The sequence below is a fragment of the Mytilus trossulus genome, chromosome 8 (genome assembly GCF_036588685.1).
Source record: "Mytilus trossulus isolate FHL-02 chromosome 8, PNRI_Mtr1.1.1.hap1, whole genome shotgun sequence".
In the NCBI taxonomy this organism is placed as follows: domain Eukaryota; kingdom Metazoa; phylum Mollusca; class Bivalvia; order Mytilida; family Mytilidae; genus Mytilus; species Mytilus trossulus.
This window is the reverse complement of record NC_086380.1, coordinates 77,281,235-77,303,899: the sequence shown is the minus strand read 5'-3', so window position 1 is coordinate 77,303,899 and position 22,665 is coordinate 77,281,235. Positions and strand designations below refer to the sequence as shown.

Sequence of the window (22,665 nt, the reverse complement as noted above, 5' to 3'; positions counted from 1 at the left end):
TAAACTGTTATTTTAAAAATAATTTCGAACTGTAAAACCAGTACTGAATCCGGCGTTGTTTGAAACAGGTGGTCACAGGAAAATGAGGGACTCGTTCTATATTTTTTCATGTATGCCCTCTGGGGAGACTGTCCGTAACTTTCTTATCCAAACTCTTTCCCGAGCAACTCTGTCGACCTTCAACCAACCCTCGTTGTGGTCTATGATCGTGATGGTAAGGTTTTTGAGATCAGATTGTGTGTGTCCAGGTGATCTCAAATGACGACTTACGGGTAGGTCGGGCTTGCAAGTGTATTCACTTCGATGACCATTCATGCGTTTGTTAAATGGCTGCTCTGTCTCGCCAACATACTGCATGCCACATCGACACTGAAGGAGGTATACAACATTCTGGGTTTTGCAAATTACATTGCAATATATAGTGTACACAGATCCAGTCGAGTGGCAAGTGAATGTTTGAGTATTCAGTATTTGTTGACAAGTCAGGCAACGTCTGTTACCACATGACTTGTTCCATCCTGCAATTGAACAGCGTTTATTTGAGGAGACGTCAGCTCTAACAAATAAGTCTTTCAGACTTGCTGGTCTCCGAAAAGCTAAGACAGGAGGATTGGGAAAGATCTTGGATAATTTAGGGTGTTTGGCAATAGTTTGCCAATTGGCACGGATCAAACGTGAAAGGTTATTAAAGGCTGGATTGTCTGTAAGAACAAACGGGACTATTTTGCTGCGCCTCTTCCGTTTTTACTGTAAGAGGTCATTGCGGCTGTTATTGTTAGCGCGCGCAAACCCCTTATATATGTCCAATTTCTTATAACCTCGTTTTGTCAAAAATCCGCGAAGTTCCTGTAACCGTTTCGTGACAGCCTCCTCAGAGGAGCAAATTCTCTTCACTCTGAGAGCTTGACTGTACGGGATACTTTTTGTACAGTGCTTTGGGTGACAGAAAGGTATTGATGTTTATCTGTGGGTTTTTAGTAGAGGTCTGTTGATATGACACCGTCCTTTATAGATGTGGTTGTGTCTAAGAAAGATATCTTAGAGTTGGAAATTTCATACGTAAATTTAATTGAATGGTGGGCGTTGTTTGCATGTCTGATGAAATCATCCAGTTTTTGTTGAGATTCAATCCATTTCATGTCAACATCATCAATGAAATGGAACCAAGACAAAGGTTTGGATAAAGATGTTGCAATAATTTGTTTTTCTAATTTGCCCATGAAAATATTGGCGTAAGACGGTGCCATTTTCGTCCCCATCGCTGTCCCGTTAATTTGAAGGTAATGCTCACCATTAAAGGTGAAATTGTTGCATTTCAGGACCAGAGTAAGCAGCTGGACTAAACATTCAGTAGGTGGTTCTAAAGTGTTGCGCGAGTTCCATATTTCCCTACAAGATTGTATGCCGTCATCATGAGGTATGTTGGTATACAATGAGGTGACATCTAAAGTGACAAGGAGGGTTTATGGAGGAAGAGGGTTCATAGATTCCATTTTACGAAGATAATCTGTTTTGTCTTGAATGTGGGAAGGAAGATTTTCTACTTGAGATCTTAAATGAAAATCGACGAATTCCGAGATTTTCTCAGTCGGATGGCCGTTTGCGGATACAATGGGTCTACCAGGGTTGTTAACCTTGTGTATTTTGGGAAGAAGATACAATCGACCAGGCTTGGCATTCTCTGGCTCTAAATAACCAATTGTATCCTCATCTATGTGACCGTCATTGTATATGGTTTGTAACGCAGTGATAATTTTGGAAGTAGGGTCATAGTCTAGCTTCTGATAAAATCTCTCATCAGAGAGCTGACGCACTGCTTCCGCGATGTAGTTAGCTTTGTCCATTATCACAACGGCACTGCCCTTGTCTGCTGGTTTTATCACAATATCATCTCGGTTTCTCAGCGATTGTATGGCTTTTTTCTCGTCAGGAGAGGTGTTGTAAAATGACGAGTACTTGTTGCTAGCTAGATGAACAACATCCGATTTGATTTTGTCGATAACATCTTCCAGTGTAGCAGATATATATATAAAACGTCTGAATAATAGTCAACGATTTTTCCCACGAGGGCGCTGGATCGTTACAAGTAACGATACATGTACACAATAAAATAAATTATATAAACGCCTAAAAAGTGTACATAACAACACCAATAACACAAAAAGGAACTATAAATGTAATTATTTGTAAATATTTCGGATAACAGATATCCTTCGTCAGTCAGATTCTGATGTTAAATGAATCATCTTTAAGTCTTCTTAGATTAAACTTTTACTAAATCTTGAAATTTATACAATAAAAAAGGCAAACCGAACATCAGTTAAGACGCTTGCATCATTGCAAAAATATGTTGAATATGAAATAGGTTATATGACTAATTACATTATAGAGTTCAAATAAATGTTTTAAATAAAAATAATAATGGGCGATATGAACTAGCACAATTATAAAGCTTTAACAGTGTCGATAATTATGATGTTACAAGAAAGATTGCGTCAATAAGAATTCCAAATAAACAGCATTGAACGGTCTTATTTCTAAATAAACAGCACTGAACGGTCTAATTTTTTAAATATTTCAGATTTGACAACTGTAGTGTAGTAATTAGTTATCAAAAGTACCAGGATTATAATTTTATACGCCAGACGCGCGTTTCGTCTACATAAGACTCATCAGTGACGCTCAGATCGAAATAGTTGAAAAGCCAAATAAATACAAAGTTGAAGAGCATTAGAGTCTGCGATGTTTAAAACAAACGGCCGTTTAAAAATAATAACAAATTTTGACTAAAGTAAAATAGTTGGACGTGGCTTGGTACTTATACATCCCTCAAAAAATTAAGCAATTTAGATTGTTATATTCAACAGATATATTTTAGAGATGAGTAAGGTAAAGAAATAAAAACGGGGACTGTAATAATAAGTAATATAACCCAGATGTGAAGCAGATATATATATATATATATACATATATACGTCTGAGTCAGTGACGCAAATTTACAGATCTAACATTGTTGGGTTAATGTTTAGACGAGTTGTATATATATACATATATATATACAACTCGTCTAAACATCACCATATATATATCTGCTACACTGGAAGATGTTATCGACAAAATCAAATCGGATGTTGTTCATCTAGCTAGCAACATATATATATTATATATATATCTGCTACACTGGAAGATGTTATCGACAAAATCAAATCGGATGTTGTTCATCTAGCTAGCAACAAGTACTCGTCATTTTACATATATACATATATATATACAAATCGTCTAAACATCATCCAACAATGTTAGATCTGTAAATTTGCTTTCGCAAAGGTTTTGTTCCGGGATTCGAACCCATGCTACTGTGATATCGTGACACCAAATTGCCTGCACTGCAGTCGTCCCGCTAGACCACACGACCACCTGGGCTTCACCAAAGTAAAGCTTTCGGTGGGCATGAGTTACCTTTCCACGTCAGTTTTAATCTAGCAGCGTACTACAGTACATGATATATAAGGCATGGAGATGTTATTGGTACAGATCAGCTAAATTATCTATAGTAAAGGATCCTACAAATTAATGTAAGATACAGTCGCAGAAAATAATTATATTTATAAGTACGTCTGAGTCACTGACAACTCTACAACAGATTTATCCATCGGATCACCATCAATGATGATGTTTATGAGATCTCAACCCTCCTAGGGCAGGGTTGAGATCTCATAAACATGTTTAACCCCGCCGCATGTTTTACGCCTGTCCCAAGTCAGGTGCCTCTGGCCTTTGTAAGTCTTGTATTATTTTTAATATAAGTTTCTTGTGCACAATTTGGAGTTTAGTATTGCGTTCATTATCACTGAACTAGTATATATATTTGTTTATGGGCCAGCTAAAGGACGCCTCCGTTGCGGGAATTTTTCGCTTTACCTGCTGTTGTTGTCTGTTCTCCTATGGTCGGGTTTTTGTCTCTTTCCATTTCCATTCTCAGTTTTAATTTTATATATATGCTCACAGTTTTGTTACGCACTACTTTTCGAAAAATCTGGCAATTAATGCTTGCAAAATCTGTTACTAATATGGCCTTCAACAGCTTATTTCCCAACTACACTGATGAATCTAATGTAGACTAAAATATGTTTTTCTCGGATTGTATGCTTAATGTGTATTTAACGTACTTTTCAGATAGTACCAACTGTTGGACTTTGATGATGCTCTGGTGTGCGTTTGGATATTTATGTACTTACTTTTTGATTTTTTTGATCATATTCTTTCTCACACTTTATTCTGGAAAAAAGGGTATGTATATCCTCCTAATAAAAAAGACCTTCCCAATTTCCTTTTGTTTTATCTTTAGAACATTAAACAACCTCATTTTGAAGACATAATCACAAATGCATTAAAGGGTAGAACAAATGTTTATGTTCCCTTTTCGACCATAAACTTTATCAATTAACAATTGTATAAATTTTGTACATCCAAATATGTTTATGTTACCGTGTTAGTTCTGTTAGATATTGTGTTACGTCTTATGGTTTGTTGTTTGAACTTTGTATGTTCAGTACATTTCAAATTGCCCTATTTTTCATTTTTGTACAGTTAATTTCCATTTACTATGGATAAGGTATAGTGTTTGACTAAATAAAAATAACTCTTAACATTCATTTAGAATAGCCTTTCAAGGCCGTAACAATCATGATGAATATTACAGACTAGTTTTATGAAAAACAATTGTATATTTTTGGATCTTGTTCCGTTTAATTATATGAATTTCAAGATTATATATACGTCACATAAATAAGTCACTGTTTCGCGAATTTATTATGTAACCCACATTCGTTTCTTTCAATATATTGATGACTTTTGAACAGCGATATACAACAGTTGTCTTTATTTAGACATTTCTTTTTCAAATGTGTCCTATATGCTTTCCAGCTGGGATTAAAAAGTGTTAAATTTGGAATTATAAAAACGAAGTAAACCCTTGACCAACATATGGCATTATAGGTAAATTGCATGTGTTGTTTTATTTTACATTGGCTAGAGGTATAGAGGGAGGGTTTAGATCTCACAAAACATGTTTCACCCTCCGCATGTGTGCGCCTGTTCTCAGTCAGGAGCCTGTTCTCAGTCGTCCCCAAGAGTATCCCCAGTCCAGGAGTCAACACTTATCAATTATATGGTCTTTTGATAAATTTCCTGTGGTAAATTTTTTTTTTTAATTTATCGAGAAAAGATAAGGATTATACCAGGAATAGATTACCTTAGCCGTAATTGGCACAACTTTTTGTTATTTTGGGTCATCAACGCTCCTCAATATTGAACTTATATATAAAAAAGAAGATGTGGTATGATTGCCAATGAGACACCTATTTACAAAAGACCAAAATGACACAAACATTGACAACTATAGGTCACCGTACGGCCTTCAACAATGAGCAAAGCCCATACCACATAGTCAGCTATAAAAGGCCCCGATAAGACAATGTAAAACAATTCAAACGAGAAATCTAACAGCCTTATTTATGTAAAAAAATGAACGAAAAACAAATATGTAACACATAAACAAACGACAACCACTGAATTACAGGCTCCTCACTTGGGACAGGCACAAACATAAATAATGTGGCGGGGTTAAACATGTTAGCAGGATCCCAACCATCCCCCTAACCTGGGTCAGTGGTATAACAGTACAACATAAGAACGAACTATAAAAATCAGTTGAAAAAGGATTAACTCACCAGATAGACAAAAAATACAAGTGGCCATGGCCGGGTATAACTGTTTTGATATGAGCATTTCTGATGAGTCGTATTTAGACGAAAAGCGCGTTTGACGTATTAAATTTTTATCCTGGTACCTTTGATAACTTTTGAATATCAGATTATTCTCAAATGCAGAGATAAGTTTAAAAATTGACTGAAATATATATATATGCTTCAACAGCTATTATAGTTTCACGAAATACCAAATACGATATTGTAAATGATGAAAAGATCACAAGCGGAGTTGTTTGTAAATTAATGTTAAATTACGAGCAAACATATTTGACAAATTGTAGGCCCATCAATCTTTTCTGCTCATTTTTCAGGTTGTTGTCTTTGGCGCATTCACCGTTTCATTGATAATTTTATTTTTACATAGAAATATGCATCAACTATTCCAAATTTCCAAGAGTTCCGAATGGTGTAGTTGAAATCAGCCCTTCGTTAATTTTACGGACGCTATCATGAGTTGGTTGACCGTTAAGAAATAAATAAAGGCAACAGTAGTATACCGCTGTTCAAAGCTCAGAAATCCATGGACAAAAAACAAAAACGGGGCAACAAACTAAAACCGAGGACAACGCATTAAATATAAGAGAAGAACAACGACATAACACTAAAATGTAACACACACAGAAACGGACCGAGCATCAGACAAAATCCCACGGAAATAACAAATATAACATCAAAACCAAATACATGAATTTGGGATAGACAAGTACCGTGACACGTCTTTTCGCAATGTGAATTTACACTAAAATTAAGAGAAAACAAACGACGCAACGTAAAAATGTAACACACACAGAAACGAACTATAATATAACAATGGCCATATTCCTGACTTGGTACAGGACATGTTTAAAGGAAAAATGGTGGGTTGAACCTGGTTTTGTGGCATGTACTGTTATGGCCATGTGAAATATAACATCAAAATGACAACACATCACCACAGGACTACACTATAAATAAATTGAAGAACACAATTGACAAAGAATCACACGAACAACAGCCAACAAAAGGCAACAATTTAAAATAACCGCTTAATAGATCGTATCGGGTATTTTCCTAGTGTCGAAACTACAACCGCCTTTCCTTTTCACAAATATGACCTACCAAATTATACTATTTACCGGGTATGGTATAACATGAGCTACAAGACGGGTGTCACGTGTGAAGCAGGATCTGCTTACCCTTCTAAACCAGCTAAGATCATTCAAGTGCGATGACGTGTCCGGCTCTAGGTACGCTTTCACTTTTATTAACAATCTGCAGAACATAGAAAAGATTTAAAACAAATATAACCAGCAACCAAAGTTAGTGAACGAATAATGGAGATCGTGAACGGCAAATTGATTTGACAACATTCAGAGGGAGATTGATTAATATCTTAAGACAAAGTTTTATCTGTACATTACAAATCAGTGCACAATTTCTCGAAAAAACACCATCTAGTCGTTCCAAAATGTACCATTTACAAGGGGAATTTCAAACAATATCTTCATCAGAATATTCTAAACAAATAAATAATGAATAATTGCGTAAACAAAACAATTTAAAAGTTCACGGATTGTAAGCAAAATCTTTTGAAGATTTCTGAAGATTTTCATACAAAAAAGATCTTTTCTGAAAGTTATCGGAAGATTATGGAAAGATTCCAAACAAATAGTCTACATTGTGCAGGCGAAGTAGAAGATCAAAGACCAGCTCACAAGCTCACAAGCAACACTTGTCAATGAAAAGATAGGGAAGTCTCAATATGGCACTACCCTAACGAAAAGTGTGCAGAAGTTACATAAGTACGTGTGTTGTATATGCATATAGGTAACATTACATTCTCATGCTATATATTTCAGATTTTAAAATAAGCAGTAAGTTGTATAGGCATATAGGTAACATTACATTCTCATGCTATATATTTCAGATTTTAAAATAAGTAGTAAGTAAAAATGTATTTGCAGTTGCTTTATTTGTGTGATTATTGTAGGTTTTTTATTTCTTTTTCTGTGTGTTTGATAGCTGCGATTACCTAATCGTGAATTGCTTATTTCTTGCTTTTGTTCTGCTTAGATATAACTTTTTGTAATTTAAACAAAATGTTTGTGTGCAGTTACCATGTTTGATTTTTAATAGAACGTATTGCCAAAAATTGTAGTATTTTAGAATTCAACATATAATGGTCAGGAGAAACAGTTAGTTTCTTTTAAAGATGGACGAAAGATACTAAAGGGACAGTCAAACTCATAAATCTTACATTAGAAACAAAAACAAAAAAGCTGAATATAAAAAGATTAAAATACCTATGGTTAGAACAATAGAATTCTTAAATACATAAGAATGTGTCTGAGGACAGGAATCCACCTGCTGAAGCTTGCTGGACTTTGTTGTTTGAGTTCAGGAATGTTGACCATTAAGTGTTGTGCTGTCATGTCCACCCAATAACTGTTTGGACCTGTTCGCCATTGTAAATTTAGCAGGTTATTTTAAAGAAACAGTAAATTACAAAACTGATAAGCAAATTAAGATCTTCAAATGCTTGGTCAATACAACAGATGTTAACCAGGGAAGGGAATTAAATTAGGTATAGAAATGTAACACGAAAAATGGCACAGTTTGGATTTTTTCCCAATTTACTGACAAAAATGAGACATGTTTGAAAGAAGTACAAGTCATGAAAAATAGACATTGCAGATAGAAAGTATGCAATGAAGTTTTTGTAAACTGCAATCATCTCATAGATGAATGTTCAAGGCTTAACCAATGATTCACTTAATATCAGTTCACCAGGCATTGTAAAAGAGGGACGAAAGATACCAAAGGGACAGCCAAACTCATAAATCTAAAACAAACTGACAACACCATGGCTAAAAATGAAAAAGACAAACAGACAAACAATAGTACACATGACACAACATAGAAAACTAAAGAATAAACAACACGAACCCCACCAAAAACTAGGGGTGATTTCATGTGCTCCGGAAGGGTAAACAGATCCTGCTCCACATGTGACACCCGTCGTATTGCTTATGTGATAACAAATCCGATAAAAAGTCGAATTCGGTAGGTCACATTCATGAAAGGGAATGGGATTGTAGTTACGCCTTAATGAACATATCCGATATTATTTGTGAAACGGTTATTCCATTACGGTCAACCAACTTGGAACTCTTGGTTCAATAGCTTCCTTGTGAGTAGCAACTCTCTGTCAAGAAAATCATGATAGGAAATGCCAGCATGGGAATATCGTATCAATTAGGAGATATATACCCCGTATGCAGGTCCTGCTGGAATGTTGCTACTTAAAAATGGGAAGTTCACAATTGGAAAGCTGAAATCATCTCATTTGTCATTTGTAAATTTCTAGATTTCAATCAAGATATGAAGCCGACTTAATTGTATCTGTAGTATCCTTTATCTCTTGTTCAATGGGATAAATGCGTAAGTATTTAGTGAAAGAACATCATCTATATAGCGGAAAGTAGAGTTAAAGGATATTGGTAACTTTTTATCTTTCTTCCTAAGACGTTTCTGCATGAAGTCAGCCTCATAATAATTAAGAAATATTTATTATTATTATAATTATTACAAATGAACTCAACATCTAGGACTAAGCACCAATGAAATCGCAGTACATACTGCGCATTTACTAATTAAACATATCCCTTTTGTTTCAAATTGCAGATTAAAAAGCAATACCTGTATAGATAATTATACAACAAACCTCATAATACCGGGAAATACCTTAAAATAAACACAACATTAAAATGAACTGTACTAAAACATGAAAGGGGCAAATCAAATTTCTTTACTAGAGTACACATGGCACAAAAAAAAACGTTTCACCATTTGAATTAAATACAATAAGTTTGGACTTGTCTTAATTCATATATAATTACATAAAGCATTGAGACTGTTTTGTTGTCTTTCTTACTTTGAGAAAAACAAATATCATGCGCATATAGAATAATATTTAAAGAAAGGTCCCCAATTACAACTTGATCAGAACAACAACTGCATAACGCATTAGTAAGGTAATTACATCAGGCCTCAGCACATCTCCCTTTTTTACTCCTCGCTCAGAGAAATACGCTGAACTGAGTCTATTTAAGTACTTGGTTCTGCATACAAAGTCAGTATAAATTGACCAAACAATCCTAAATATTATATTGGGAATATCATTGTTTATGTGTATCAAAGGCTTATAGAACAATCCTAATCGCAGCTATTTTTAAGATCGATAAAAGCTGAAAATACAATATTTTTGTTTTGTTATATGTAATGATCAGTTACTGATTAAGTGTGAATATGTGATCAGCCGGACGACTATTAACTTTAAAACCAATTTGATTTTTGTTTTCTTGAAATTCCTTAGTCTGTAATAGCTAACATTGTCAAATATTTATTATATTGTACATGTTATTGTTTTGCAGAAAGTAAGACAATAATTGCCATCTGTTTATCTGTGACCATTTTTGCATTGCCAGTAATTGTCGGACAATTCGGAGGAGAACTGTGTTTAGGTAATTCTGTTCTTCATTTTATATCCTCTAGCACAAACTAACAACTTCTCGTCCAATCAAATTGCTTGAATTTGACTTCAAATTTTCATAGTACATACTTTTTCCGTGTTCTAAGTAACTATACATGAATGACTTCAATGATAAGATTTCATTGTATCGTAATCAAGATATTAGAACAAAAATTTCTACTGGCTATTTTGAAATAAATTCTGTGTTCCAAATTTAACGAAATAGTTTGTAATTAGTTTTCAAACAGATTTTTAACATCCTACTTATCAATCTTTTGATCTAATTTTTTTTTGGCAATTAAAAGTTTCTGTCATTCAAATAAAAAGTAACAATTATGGTTCTTTATACCTTGATTAAGGTACAACTCCATCTATAATGTGTAATCCTTTATCTACCATGCAATTATTTTGTACACAAAAAGATGAATCGTTTTTAAGGGAATTAATTATAAAGCAATTTGATATATTTTGTCATAAATTGGTCGATTATTGGTTGCCTAATGTCCAGTGACAAATATTTCATGCATGTAAAATATCCACTAGACTACCTATGGGTACATTATTACTAGTAACTAACTTAGACCACTCGGCCACCGAGGCCGTTAAAATGAAGTGATGCAACTATCTTAGAGGTGTGAGGTTTAGCTAGCTTAAAAACAGGTTTAATCCACCATTTTCTAACAAAAGAAAATGCCTGTACCAAATTGGTAATCCAGATATCCATTCGTTTGAGCTTTTGATTTTGCCATTTGATAAGGGACTTTCCTTTTCAAATTTTCCTCGGAGTTCGATTTTTCGGGATTTTACCTTTTGCAGAGGAGGCAGTCAATAAGTATTTTTATTTCTTGAAATTCCCTTTTAAAGTTTGTTTGAAATTATAAGTATTCAATTTTTATTAGTCATTCTCTGTGATTGATTTCAAAAGCAAAATCAACAAATTCAAAATCGTTTTCTTTGTTTTAAAGCAATACGATTTATCTCATGTTGCGCAAAGCATAAAAGCATAAACAATAGATAGTATTAACATATCCATCCAGCCTGAACAGCAGTAGTTATAAATTCTCTAAATTCGTACATTTTGCTAAAAAGGTTAAATTGCTTGCTGAGGTTGATCAAGTACATGTTATAGCTGTTGCATGTGTTTGGCATATTTGGGATATTAAACCCATATTATTTTTTTATTATTATCATCATTTACAAGTAAGTTATTAGGCATACACACAAGTATTTATGATGTCTAAAGCAAAATGTTCCAAATTGAGTGTATAACTGGCTACATACATGACTTATTTCTGAAAGGGCTTTTATGTTGTAGTTCCTCAGGTGTTTGTAATTTACGGTGCCATTATTGGTCTTGCAAGCTGTCTATTGTTAAATTATAAAGGTAATGTTTTATTTTTGTTAGCTGAACACAGTAAACATTAATATCATAAACAAATGAATGTATTCTAAATATGTAAACTATAAAATCCCTACAACGTTATGTAAATGAATCAACTTTGAAAAAACAACTCACAGAAAACTTCAAAAACCGTCTGTGTATCAGGCATGCGTTTCAGTTCTTAAGATGCTATAAGGAGTTGTGATAAATACGTTAACTAGGCATTCATCTGCAAGAAGTAAAGAGGGCATTGTCTTCACTGAAAGTTGTATCCATATGATATTATTCTTATTGTTGTTGTCTGCGGGACAAGTCTTTAGATATTATGACACAAAAAAGTTATCATCAACAACAAACTCTCCAAATATATACCCAAATACATAAATATAAAACACAAAACTTCTGCCGAGGTTCTTGACTTAAGATAATCATATAAAATTTTGATAGGGTTTTTCTGTTTTTATTTAATGTGACACTTCCGCTATTAAGTATTGAAAAGTATATACATAAAACAAACATTCAACAAAATTTCAATTTTAATCATATAAAGAAAGGAGTAGGTCCAGTAAGACCCCTTTTTAGTCCCAAAATATAACAGTTTTACAAAATTGTTAAAATGTAAACTTTTAGTTGTTTATTGGACAATAGAATGCTTCTGGTACATGAATATGGGCTGTTTTTTTACAATACAGTGCACATCGTATTATATCGTATTATATCGCACATATATATTAAGTCATGCTAAATTACTGAAATCTCCAATATTCTAGCATTTTAATAAAATTTTAGACGGTTTTTGTGTAAAACGAAAGTGGCCAAATTCGTGTTTCTCCTTAGTATTGAAATATAAGTTGTATTTGATGATAATACATAACATATATATATAAAGGTTGAGGATGAACACGAATGCGGCCACTTTCATTTTGGACGAAAACCATCCGAAAAGTGACATTTTTCGGCATATTTGTGTGAAAGGGGTCTCTTCCGGTATAGATGAAATAAACGAAAGACTTTCTGGGTTCGGATAGTTTTATTACCAGAGAATAAAAACTCAGAAATAACAATAACAACTTAACCGCCAATAACTAAGAACCAGTCAAAACAAGAGTTCAATTTCAACCCCCATGAATATGTATGAGTAACATTACTCAATACGTAAATAATATACTAAATCAAGTCATAAAGGATAAATATCCTTAAGTAAAAATACTTTGCAACAGTGAAATAATTAAACTAAAGACTGAATAAGAATTTGATCAGTAGATTTTTAATATAAATCAATGATTTCAAAAGTGCAAATTACATAATTTATGAAGCATGAAAAATCACTCTGCTACATCCTCCTCTATGTTGAAAAAAATGACTTCCATGTCATTAGAACTGTCTTCCCCTCTCCTGAAAACATGGCGTCTTCGACATGATGGAACACTAAAGGTCACTCTCCATAATCTTCATAATGGTTCTGGAAAGCTCTATCTCTTGTCCTTTGAATATACCATTCTCTGCTTGATGTAGCAACCAGTTCACTCTCCTCAACCAGTCCGGCTGTGTTGTGGCCTGTTTGGACGTGGTGACGTAGTCCTTGAGATAAGCTGGTGGTCTGCGTTCTCTCTGGGGTCGAGTAACTGGTGAATCTGGTGAATATCATGGTGGTGTTGGCAATATACGACGTTGTCGTTGTCTCTGTGGTGGTGGTGTTGGTTGTTCTGTCTGAGCTTCTGTGGGTACATCTGCCGGTCCAAGTGACGTGTCGGTCAGCGCACTGCAATCTACCATATCTGAAGTGTCATCTTCATCCGCATGGCCCGTCGCTGTAACATTACCGTCGTCAACTACAGTACAGGGGTTGGTTCTCCAGTATCCAATTCAACTGCAGGAAGAGCGTCCCCTCCAAAACCAGAGCCCTGTCCTCCCTCAACACTAGCATGGTCGTCACCAGTAGCATTGAGAGTCCTTATTGTCTGGTCCACTTCCACACTTGTAGCATCATTGTCACTGTTGCTCTGTGGGCTCATCTCAGACACAATTACAGTAATCCTGCTCCGACTCTTCATCTGATTCCGTCTCATCAATCTGCTAAATGCTTTCAGACTTTGTCGGTTCTTTTCTGGTAGGCTGTCTCACTTTACGCCTGGCTACAGGTGCAGGATCTTTTCTCTTTTCTTCATCACTCGACAGAAATCCAATCGGGAGTAGAAGGTTTCGATGTAGTGTTCTCTTCTTTCCCTCTCCATTTTCTCTCTGAACCATGTTGTTTGGCTATGAGACAACTAGGTACGGGTATTCTTCCTACTTGTCTGCAATCTTGTGTTTACCGTCGAAGGCTACTCTTCTGACAAGTACTCTGTCGCCGGGTTGCAGAATGGCTCCTCTAACTTTCTTGTCATAACCTGACTTCTGTCTCTCTTGAGCTGTTCTTGCTGATCTTGTTGCTAACTCGTAAGCCTTCTTTAGTCTCTGTTTCATAGCATCAACATACTTCGTTGCTGATTCTTTCTTGCAATTCATGTCTAAACCAAAGGCAATGTCCACTGGCAATCTTGGTGGTCTTCCAAACATCAAGTAATACGGTGAAAAACCAGTTGTTGTCTGTCGAGTACAATTGTATGCATGAACGAGTCCAGCGATATGCGACTTCCAATCCTTCTTCTGTGTTGCTTCAAGGGTACCAAGCATACTGAGCAGTGTTCTGTTGAAGCGTTCTGTCAAGCCATTCCCCATAGGATGATATGGTGTAGTTCTCGACTTCTCCATTCCAGTGATGTGACATCACTCTTTGATGATGTTGGACATAAAGTTAGCGCCATGGTCAGAGTGTATTCTCTTCGGCAAACCATAATGAACAACGAAGTGGTTGAAGAAGGCTTTTGCTGTTGTTTTTGCAGTCTGGTTTCTAGTTGGAACAGCTAAGGCATATCTGGTCAAATGGTCGGTGATAACTAGTACATTTTCAAAGCCGCCTTTGGATTTCTCTAATGACAGGTAGTCCATACATACAAGTTCCAACGGTTGAGAAGACTCTATGTTGATGAGTGGAGCTTTCTCGTTGGCTGGTGTCTTGCGTCGTATGCATCTGTTGCAATGGCTTATCCAATTGTCAACATCTCTGGTCATACCATACCATACAAAGCGTTCTCTGACTAGTGAAAGTGTCTTGTCACGGCCCTGGTGTCCCATATCATCATGAAGTGCTGTAAGGACTGTGGTAATACAGGCTTCTGGTAAAACTTGTTGTTTTACTAGCTCTTTGTCGATGTTGATTTCTCTGTACAGTATGCCATCTTCTAGTATAAGCTTGTCAAAGTTATTGATAAACCAGATGTTCCATGGCGTTATTTCTATCTGATGTTTGGCTGGCTTTCTATGTTCTTGGACCCAGTATATCCATTCTTTCATTACCTTGTCGTTCTTCTGTGCTGTTTTGATGTTGACCATAGACTTTGTTGGCAAAGATGGCTCATCAGCTGTTGTCGTTGACATTGACAAACATTGCAGGTATGGCTGAACGTGCTGCAAGTTACAGATGGCTTTCATGGATTCCGTACACATGCTAGAAGTGTTTGTCTTTCCGAGCAGTCCTGGTAACCTTGACAAACCATCAGCATCAGCGTTGGCTTTACCTGGTCTGTAGACGATGTTGAAGTCATATGCTGATAAGGCTGCAATCCATCTATGTCCAGTAGCATCTAACTTGGCCGTTGTAAGGACGTATGTCAACGGGTTGTTGTCTGTTAGCACAGTGAACTTGTTCATGTAGAGGTGGTCTTTAAACATCTCAGTGACAGCCCATTTCAATGCAAGGAACTCAAGCTTGTGTACTGGGTAGTTCCGTTCTGCTTTACTAAGTCTACGACTGGCATAAGCTATGACTCTTTTCTTGTTGTCTTGTTCTTGGTAGAGTACAGCATCAAGTCCTAGCATGGAAGCGTCTGCATGCAGCTCAAAAGGTTGGTTATAGCGTGGAAAACCAAGTACTGGTGGCTTCTGTATCTGTGACTTCAAGTTGTTAAAGACTTTGTCTTGTTGTTCGCTCCATATCCAGTTTGATGGTTGCTTGCAGTTGGTCTTGCATCTCTTAGACTTGTGTGGCGCTGGCATTAAATCTGTTAACGGCCTGGCGATCTTGCTGCAATCTTTCACAAACTTTCTATAATAGCCAACAAAGCCGAGAAACTGTCTAACCTCTTCTGGTGATGTTGGTTTTGGCCAATTCTTTACTTTCTCTAACTTGGCTTGATCAGGCTCAATACCAACGCCCCACATTGGGCGCCCAATGTAAAAGGGGTCTCTTCCGGTATAGATGAAATAAACGAAAGACTTTCTGGGTTCGGATAGTTTTATTACCAGGAATAAAAACTCTGAAATAACAAGATTATAAACATTAATGATAGTTCATGTAACATATAGAATATAATATGAGGAAGGCGCTACCTTAAATGCCAGCTTTATAATATGTCCAAGGCTACAATAACGTTTTGTTTATGTCTAAAATAAAATTATAAGTTCAGATGTAAAATGCTATTTTTCTTGAAAAAAATATTCTGATTCCCAAATTGATGAATAAATAAGCATAGGACAAAAAAATATTTTGAATCCAGATCTTTGCCAAAAATGATTTTATCTTTCAGATATGCTAAATAAAAACTTTTATATCTAAAAACATAAAAACTTCCCAAACCGCACATGTCAGTCTGTACACAGTATTTTTTTAGGTGATAATAAGACTGTATTTGCCAATTTGTTATGATAAACCTTAATACTAGTGTTAAATTTTGACTAAATAATTTTAAATGATAGCGCTGAAGGGCTTCGGTAAAAAAAATCTGACTCGAATAAAAAAAACATTTGTATTTCTGAGCATCTTCAGTTTGTGAGTTCTACATCAATATCTGACATGTACTATTAAATTCAGAGTCGGTTTTATGTCATTTCTTGCATATTTTTTTTTTGTTACATGTACATAATGAAGCTTACTTTTCAAGTTCTTATATGACAGCAAAAAAAAATTGAGAATGGAAATGGGAAATACAAGCATGTTAAAAAAAACACATTTGGTTTCAGACAATAACTTGAGTTACGTAAATGGCTTTCCATGAAATTTTACCAGAAGGTTTATACACAAAAATCAAAAGGAAGATAAGAATTGATTTTGGGGTTATAGTACATTATTGGGGGTATTTTAATTTTTTAATTTTTGGTTTTTCTTCCAAAAATTACCTTATTTACATCAATTATACTCATCTAGTACAGATTTGGCAGGAGATGCACTCAAAATAGGGTGTTTTAAACATTTTATCTGTAGTCTGTGCATTTTTCCTTTGATGTACATGTACTTCTTCATAATGTTGATGTGAGTATCATGATAAAGAAAATATATTTGGTAACCGTAAGTATATATTCACAATTGACATGCACCACAGCGAGAAAAGGATCTTCTTTCCCTTTAATTCCAAAAATTGCACATGATTTTTTTTCTCTCACAGAAACACATGAGTTATTTGGTAAATAAAACATTTGTCAATGTTTGAAACTTTTAGTAATAAAAATTCAGTTTAGCTTGTTTGAGTGTTTCACTGATTGTGTGAAAATTTTAACAGCAATGTACAAAACACTTGAATAAATTGCATTATCTGCAGAATTATTGATAACTTTCCTCACAATAAATTCACAAGGACATAAAACTAACATATTGTCCATGCTATTCTGATCTGAGTTTTATACATACATATACTGGCATGGCTGTGCTGTTTCAAGTTGTCTTCTTTTTTTGATTTCTTGAGAAGTATTTGTTTAACCTATTCAGTCACTAAAAAGTGTTACAATTTTTATTTAGACGCAACACATAAATAGTGACCAAAAAGGTGCTGCTTTCACATGAGAGAAGCTAGAAAGAAAAAAATCTACACATTTTCAATATTTTTGTAGGACTATCATATAAAATTAAGGAGATATGTAGTTAGAGACTGCTGCTGAATAGAAATGTTTGGGTTGATCACCTGCAGTGATATTGCTGGCTTTTTTCAAAACTACCTCTGCCCTTTTTTATTGGGAAAATATGCATCATTTTCATCAAATTAGGAAATTTGAAATAAACCATGAATTTGACTGACACTTTAATTTACAGACCAATTTTCAAGAGTCAAACCCTGCTTTAAAATAAGACCCCATTTTGTCTGTGATGATACATAAATAGACCCTACAATGTGCACATATAGTCATTTTAGGTAAGAAATTTGTTTAAATGAGAGTTTTTCAGTTTGTATTCATACACAATTACCAATGATACTGCACTGGTTGGGAAATAGTTGTCTTTTTGGGAATTATTTTAAGCCATTTTTTTTCAAATTTGGATTATTCTCCAGGAGAAAAAGCCTTTATTCTCCACTAATTTAAGGCAAACAATATTACTGACCTTATATCTGTTTTCAAATTAGTCCATATTGAAGTTTGAAGGGTCAAAAATTAAAATATGTTTGATTTCAACTGACATAATGATAAAAAAAAAATGGTGTTTTTTATATGCTAAATATACATCTGTACCGCTGTTGTATCAGGCTGTGCATGGGGAAGCATTTATTGCATTTAGGTTTGAACTTTTTTTTGCTTTGGTCCTAAAAATAAATTTGTAGTTGTAAAGTTGCTAACATGAGAGTACTCAAATAGCACCTACATTGTCAGTTTTTTCACCAACTTTTTTTTATGAACCATTCTGTGCTTATTTTTTTAAAGAAAAAGATGCTGGTAACAAAGTTAATTTTTGTTTTACATTGTCATATCAGGGCCTTTTATAGCTGACTATGCGGTGTGGATTTTTCTCATTGTTGAAGGCTGTACGATGACCTATAGTTGTTAATTTCTGTGTTATTTTGGTCTCTTGTGGACAGTTGTCTCATTGGCAATCATACCACATCTTGCTCTTAATTTGCTCGTTTTAGAAATATGATAATTATATAACTTCACATGGTGAAAGAAAGCTTGAAAGATTTCTGCAGCTTTTTTTGTTGAATACATGTAGGTGCAATTTTGGTACTATGATGTCATATAACCAAAGTGATAAATAGGTTGAAATGTAAACCTGAAAGTGATATAGTGATAAAGTACTTGGTATATTGAAAATGTTATGATCAGGCCACTGCTGCAGCTTGAATTTTAAAGGATGTAGCCCACATACTTCCAAGTAACCTGCCCTGTATATACCTTTCAAAGTCATGGTATTCTCATGGGTAATCATAATAATTCCATCTTCCAATAAAATCTAATTTTGGACAATATGGGAGCATACAAGATACAAATGTATACAAAATGTATACAGTACTAAATTTGAGACTACTATAACACTGTGTACGGTTTTATAGGGAAATTGGGAGTGACCAATCTCTGTGTTATAGTAGTCTCAGACTAAATGTACTACTCAAACTCAAGTCTCAATTTTTTTTTTATTAAACTTAGAGAGAGAAAACAAAACAGTGTCCATCTCCTTGGACTTTTAAGGTAGAAATCTGATATGTGACATACTCAATGAAAAGATTTGTTGAGAGTTTAGTTCAGTTGCCAAAGGAAGTATCAAGCAGATTAGAATTGTCAATTATTTGAATATTTCTTTTCTGTGTTTTAAACTTTTGTTAAGTTTTGAATTAGTCTGTGGCCATATCGTGGAAAAAAAACCTGGTGATTATGAAGGGCATGACTGGAGCCCCCCCCCCCCCCCCCCCCCTTTTCATGTTAGTCAGCGGGATTATTATTGGCCTCCTTGAAAAGTTATGTATTCGCTACTGACTACATGAATAAAAGTGATCACATTCAACAGAATAACCTACGTCATTATCACTGGTCCTTGATGTGGGTAATTGTGCGACAGATGAACATAAGTAGCCATGGTAAACCAGTGCACCAAAATTTATCCCGCATGCCGCATGGCCATTTAAAAAAAAACGAAATGTATTGCTTGCGGAAGTTTTATCTGTGTTCCCATGGCTGGACGCTAAATATGTTATCGTTAATTATGATTTTGTGACTTTTAAATGAAGTTCCTGTGGTTATTTGGGTTATTTGTTTTGGCCTCACTGATATTATAATGGAAAGTCGAAGCAGACGAAACATGGCGTCAGATGTTGTTGTCCTAACTTCGGTAATTTCCGTGGTCATGGTGGTACAATAAAATTTAAATTAACCATAAGTTACGAAAATTTCTGAATTCTTGTTTTTGTAAACAAATAAAAATTCATGTCGTATTTAACATCGATTTTGTTCCGTTCTGCCTGTTTTTACAAGATCGCGATTGAACGAGAATTTTGGCAGCCATTAAAAAAAATTAGTCGTACGAGATTTAACGAGAGTGACGAAACTTTTCAGATAGGTCGTCTAGCAAGAGTTATCGTTCTTTGTCCCAAAACGATGCTTCTACCATAAGTGCCAGCATAGCTGGCATATTTTATCACAGACAATTTTAATACAGTTTAAACAATTTCTAATATAATAGTGTTACTATAAACAGTAGATACACATTTACTCTGGAATGTGCATTCATTCAATCGTGTAGTGAAATGTACATCACATGTCACATGTACTTTAAAAAACCGGTTTCTGTGACCGACATTTAATTATAACGGTAACCAGTTTCATTGCGTTTACAACCAAATAGATTTGAATTTATCTTAAAATTACTTCTCGCAAGTACTTGAAAGTTTAAAATTAAACTTAATAAATATTACAACATTTAAAGAGCATTTACTATTATGAATACCGACATATAATTTATACCACTGATTTGCTAAAAACGCGCAAATCGCCAATGGAAATAATCCATGAATAACTATCATTTCTATAGTATAAAATAGTACAAAAACTACATATTATGCGCTTACAACTTGTGGAGTGAGTTCTCTAGTAAATAAGGAACTTGGCACAAAGTATAAAGGAGTAATCTACATCAGAGTCCTGAAAACCAAAATACAATAATAAGAACGGACTCTTCTTAATTATTTAAAATACTAACCACATGACAATTGTATTCAATTCGTCCATATAAAAATAGCATTACGCTAACATGTAACTCGCATATTCTTTTCACAATATAATGTAATTTATCATACATGCCGCCATTTTTCTACATGCAGTATTCGTAAAATACTGTCATTACGATATCTCTATAAATATTACATAATTACGCTATGATCAGCGGCAAATATTACATTACTTTATAAAAATATGACCTAGCTTCTTTACCAAAAATATGTTCATTCAAATCTGCAATCTGAAGAGTTTTTACTCGAAAATAGGAAAGTTAACCAAATCTGTTAATTCGTGTCAAAATGTTAATAAAGAAGAAAGTGCAACTTACTAGTCATGTGTAGAAAACTGAAAAGCTGAATCTAGTCAATATACAATCTGTCAATATGGTAAACTTGATAAACAAAATGGACAACTTTCACTGATCAGTGTCCAGGTAGATTCTCCCCAAGATACACAAAGAAAAACTCAACTTAACCGCCAATAACTAAGAACCAATCAAAACAAGAGTTCAATTTCAACCCACAGGAATACGTATGAGTAACATTACACAATAGTCAATACGTAAATTATATACTAAATCAAGTCATAAAGGATAAATATCATTTAGTAAAAATTCTTTGCAAGAGTGAAATAATTAAACTAAAGACTTTTTTTAAAGATTTTTAATGTAAATCAATGATTATAAAAGTGCAAATTCCATAATTTATGAAGCATGGAAAATCACTCTGCTACATCTAGTAGATTTTTTCATATTTGAGGTTGAATCGGATAGTTTTAAATGACTAAATTAGTTAAAATCTTTCACATAAACTAATTGAATCAAATGAAAAAGTCGTCAAATTTTTTCGTCAAATGAACCTGAAATTTGAGGCCAAAATTGTTCCTTACCGGCTTTACTCTTTTTGAAGCAAGGATGCAATCCATTCATAAACAGCCATTTTTCGTTTCAAAAAAGAAACTTGCATAAGTTTAGCTTATTGTTAGGAATCTTCTTACAAAAGCAGAATATTGCAGGCGATAAAAATAATAATCTTTGCTATATGATGTAAAAAAAACTCAGAAAATCATAATATATTGAGTAAAGAAAAGTACCAGGTTTTTTTTCAATCTGTTCGTTGGTCTTTCGTTTATCCGTCTGTCCGTCCCGCTACATTTTGAAATGTTTTTTAATGTAGTTTTTGAAGAGGTAGCAGTCGAATCAACCTTCACACATGTTCCCTGTGATATATGATCTTTCTAATTTTAATGCAAAAATTAAAGTTTTGATCCTAATATCACGATCCACTGACCATAGATAATGATAGTGCGAGTAGGGCTTCCATTTTCGTTGAATGCATTATTGTTTAATTTTGACAAAATATAGTAAATAGCAACAATTGCCCGGTTTTTTTTATTGGCAAATTTATTATTGTGATTTTTGAACAATCTGCATATGGATACATGTATTAGATACATGTATCAACATGCAATTTCTTTTTGTTGCGATACTCGCACTGTCGCATCGATCGCATTTAATTCCTCGCAATAATATTTGAATTTACAATATGTTAGTTTTAAACGGGTTAATCTATACAAATATTGAAGACATAAGCTAAGATTTCATTCTTGTTAGGTTTTCGTTTTCAGATTAAGACTTACCCATTGACCTCTTTGTTTGGTTCGTGTAAATTGTCAACGTCTCTGAATGTTGTTTTCTATTCACCTTATATTTGTGGATTCATTAGTATTCGATGGTTACCAATTTTCGTGGATTTCGTGGGTTTAGGGGAACCACGAATTCAAATGTTCAACGAATAACAAATTTTCTAAAGGAATGAGTGTAGACTTTGTTAAAACCACGAAATTAAATATCCACGAATATGTAAGTTTTCCTCAAACCACGAAAATTGGTACCCACGAATATAAATGAATCCACAGTATCAGAATTATCTTCTTTGTGTTTATCACGAATTTGCTTACCACTGTGACAGGTTGCGTTTAAACTATTGACA

At 34.4% G+C, this 22,665-nt stretch overlaps 1 protein-coding gene across 1 annotated transcript; it reads right to left on the bottom strand.

Moving 5' to 3' along the window:
* Window positions 1-1,463: 1,463 nt before the first annotated feature.
* LOC134728033 (uncharacterized) lies at window positions 1,464-13,310 on the bottom strand. The gene is made up of 2 exons (XM_063592431.1): window positions 13,102-13,310; window positions 1,464-2,037 (listed from the first exon to the last, which is right to left on the bottom strand). The coding sequence occupies exons 1-2, from the start codon at window positions 13,308-13,310 to the stop codon at window positions 1,464-1,466; spliced, it is 783 nt and encodes a 260-aa protein (XP_063448501.1).
* Between the last annotated feature and the right edge of the window lie 9,355 nt (window positions 13,311-22,665).

Coding starts and splice junctions, on each gene's coding strand:
- LOC134728033 (XM_063592431.1), bottom strand. CDS start 13,310: ATGATATTCACCAGATTCACCAGTTACTCGACCCCAGAGAGAACGCAG. Junction 2,038..13,101: donor CATTATGAAGATTATGGAGA/GTGACCTTTAGT, acceptor ACTATTATTCAG/ACGTTTTATATATATATCTG.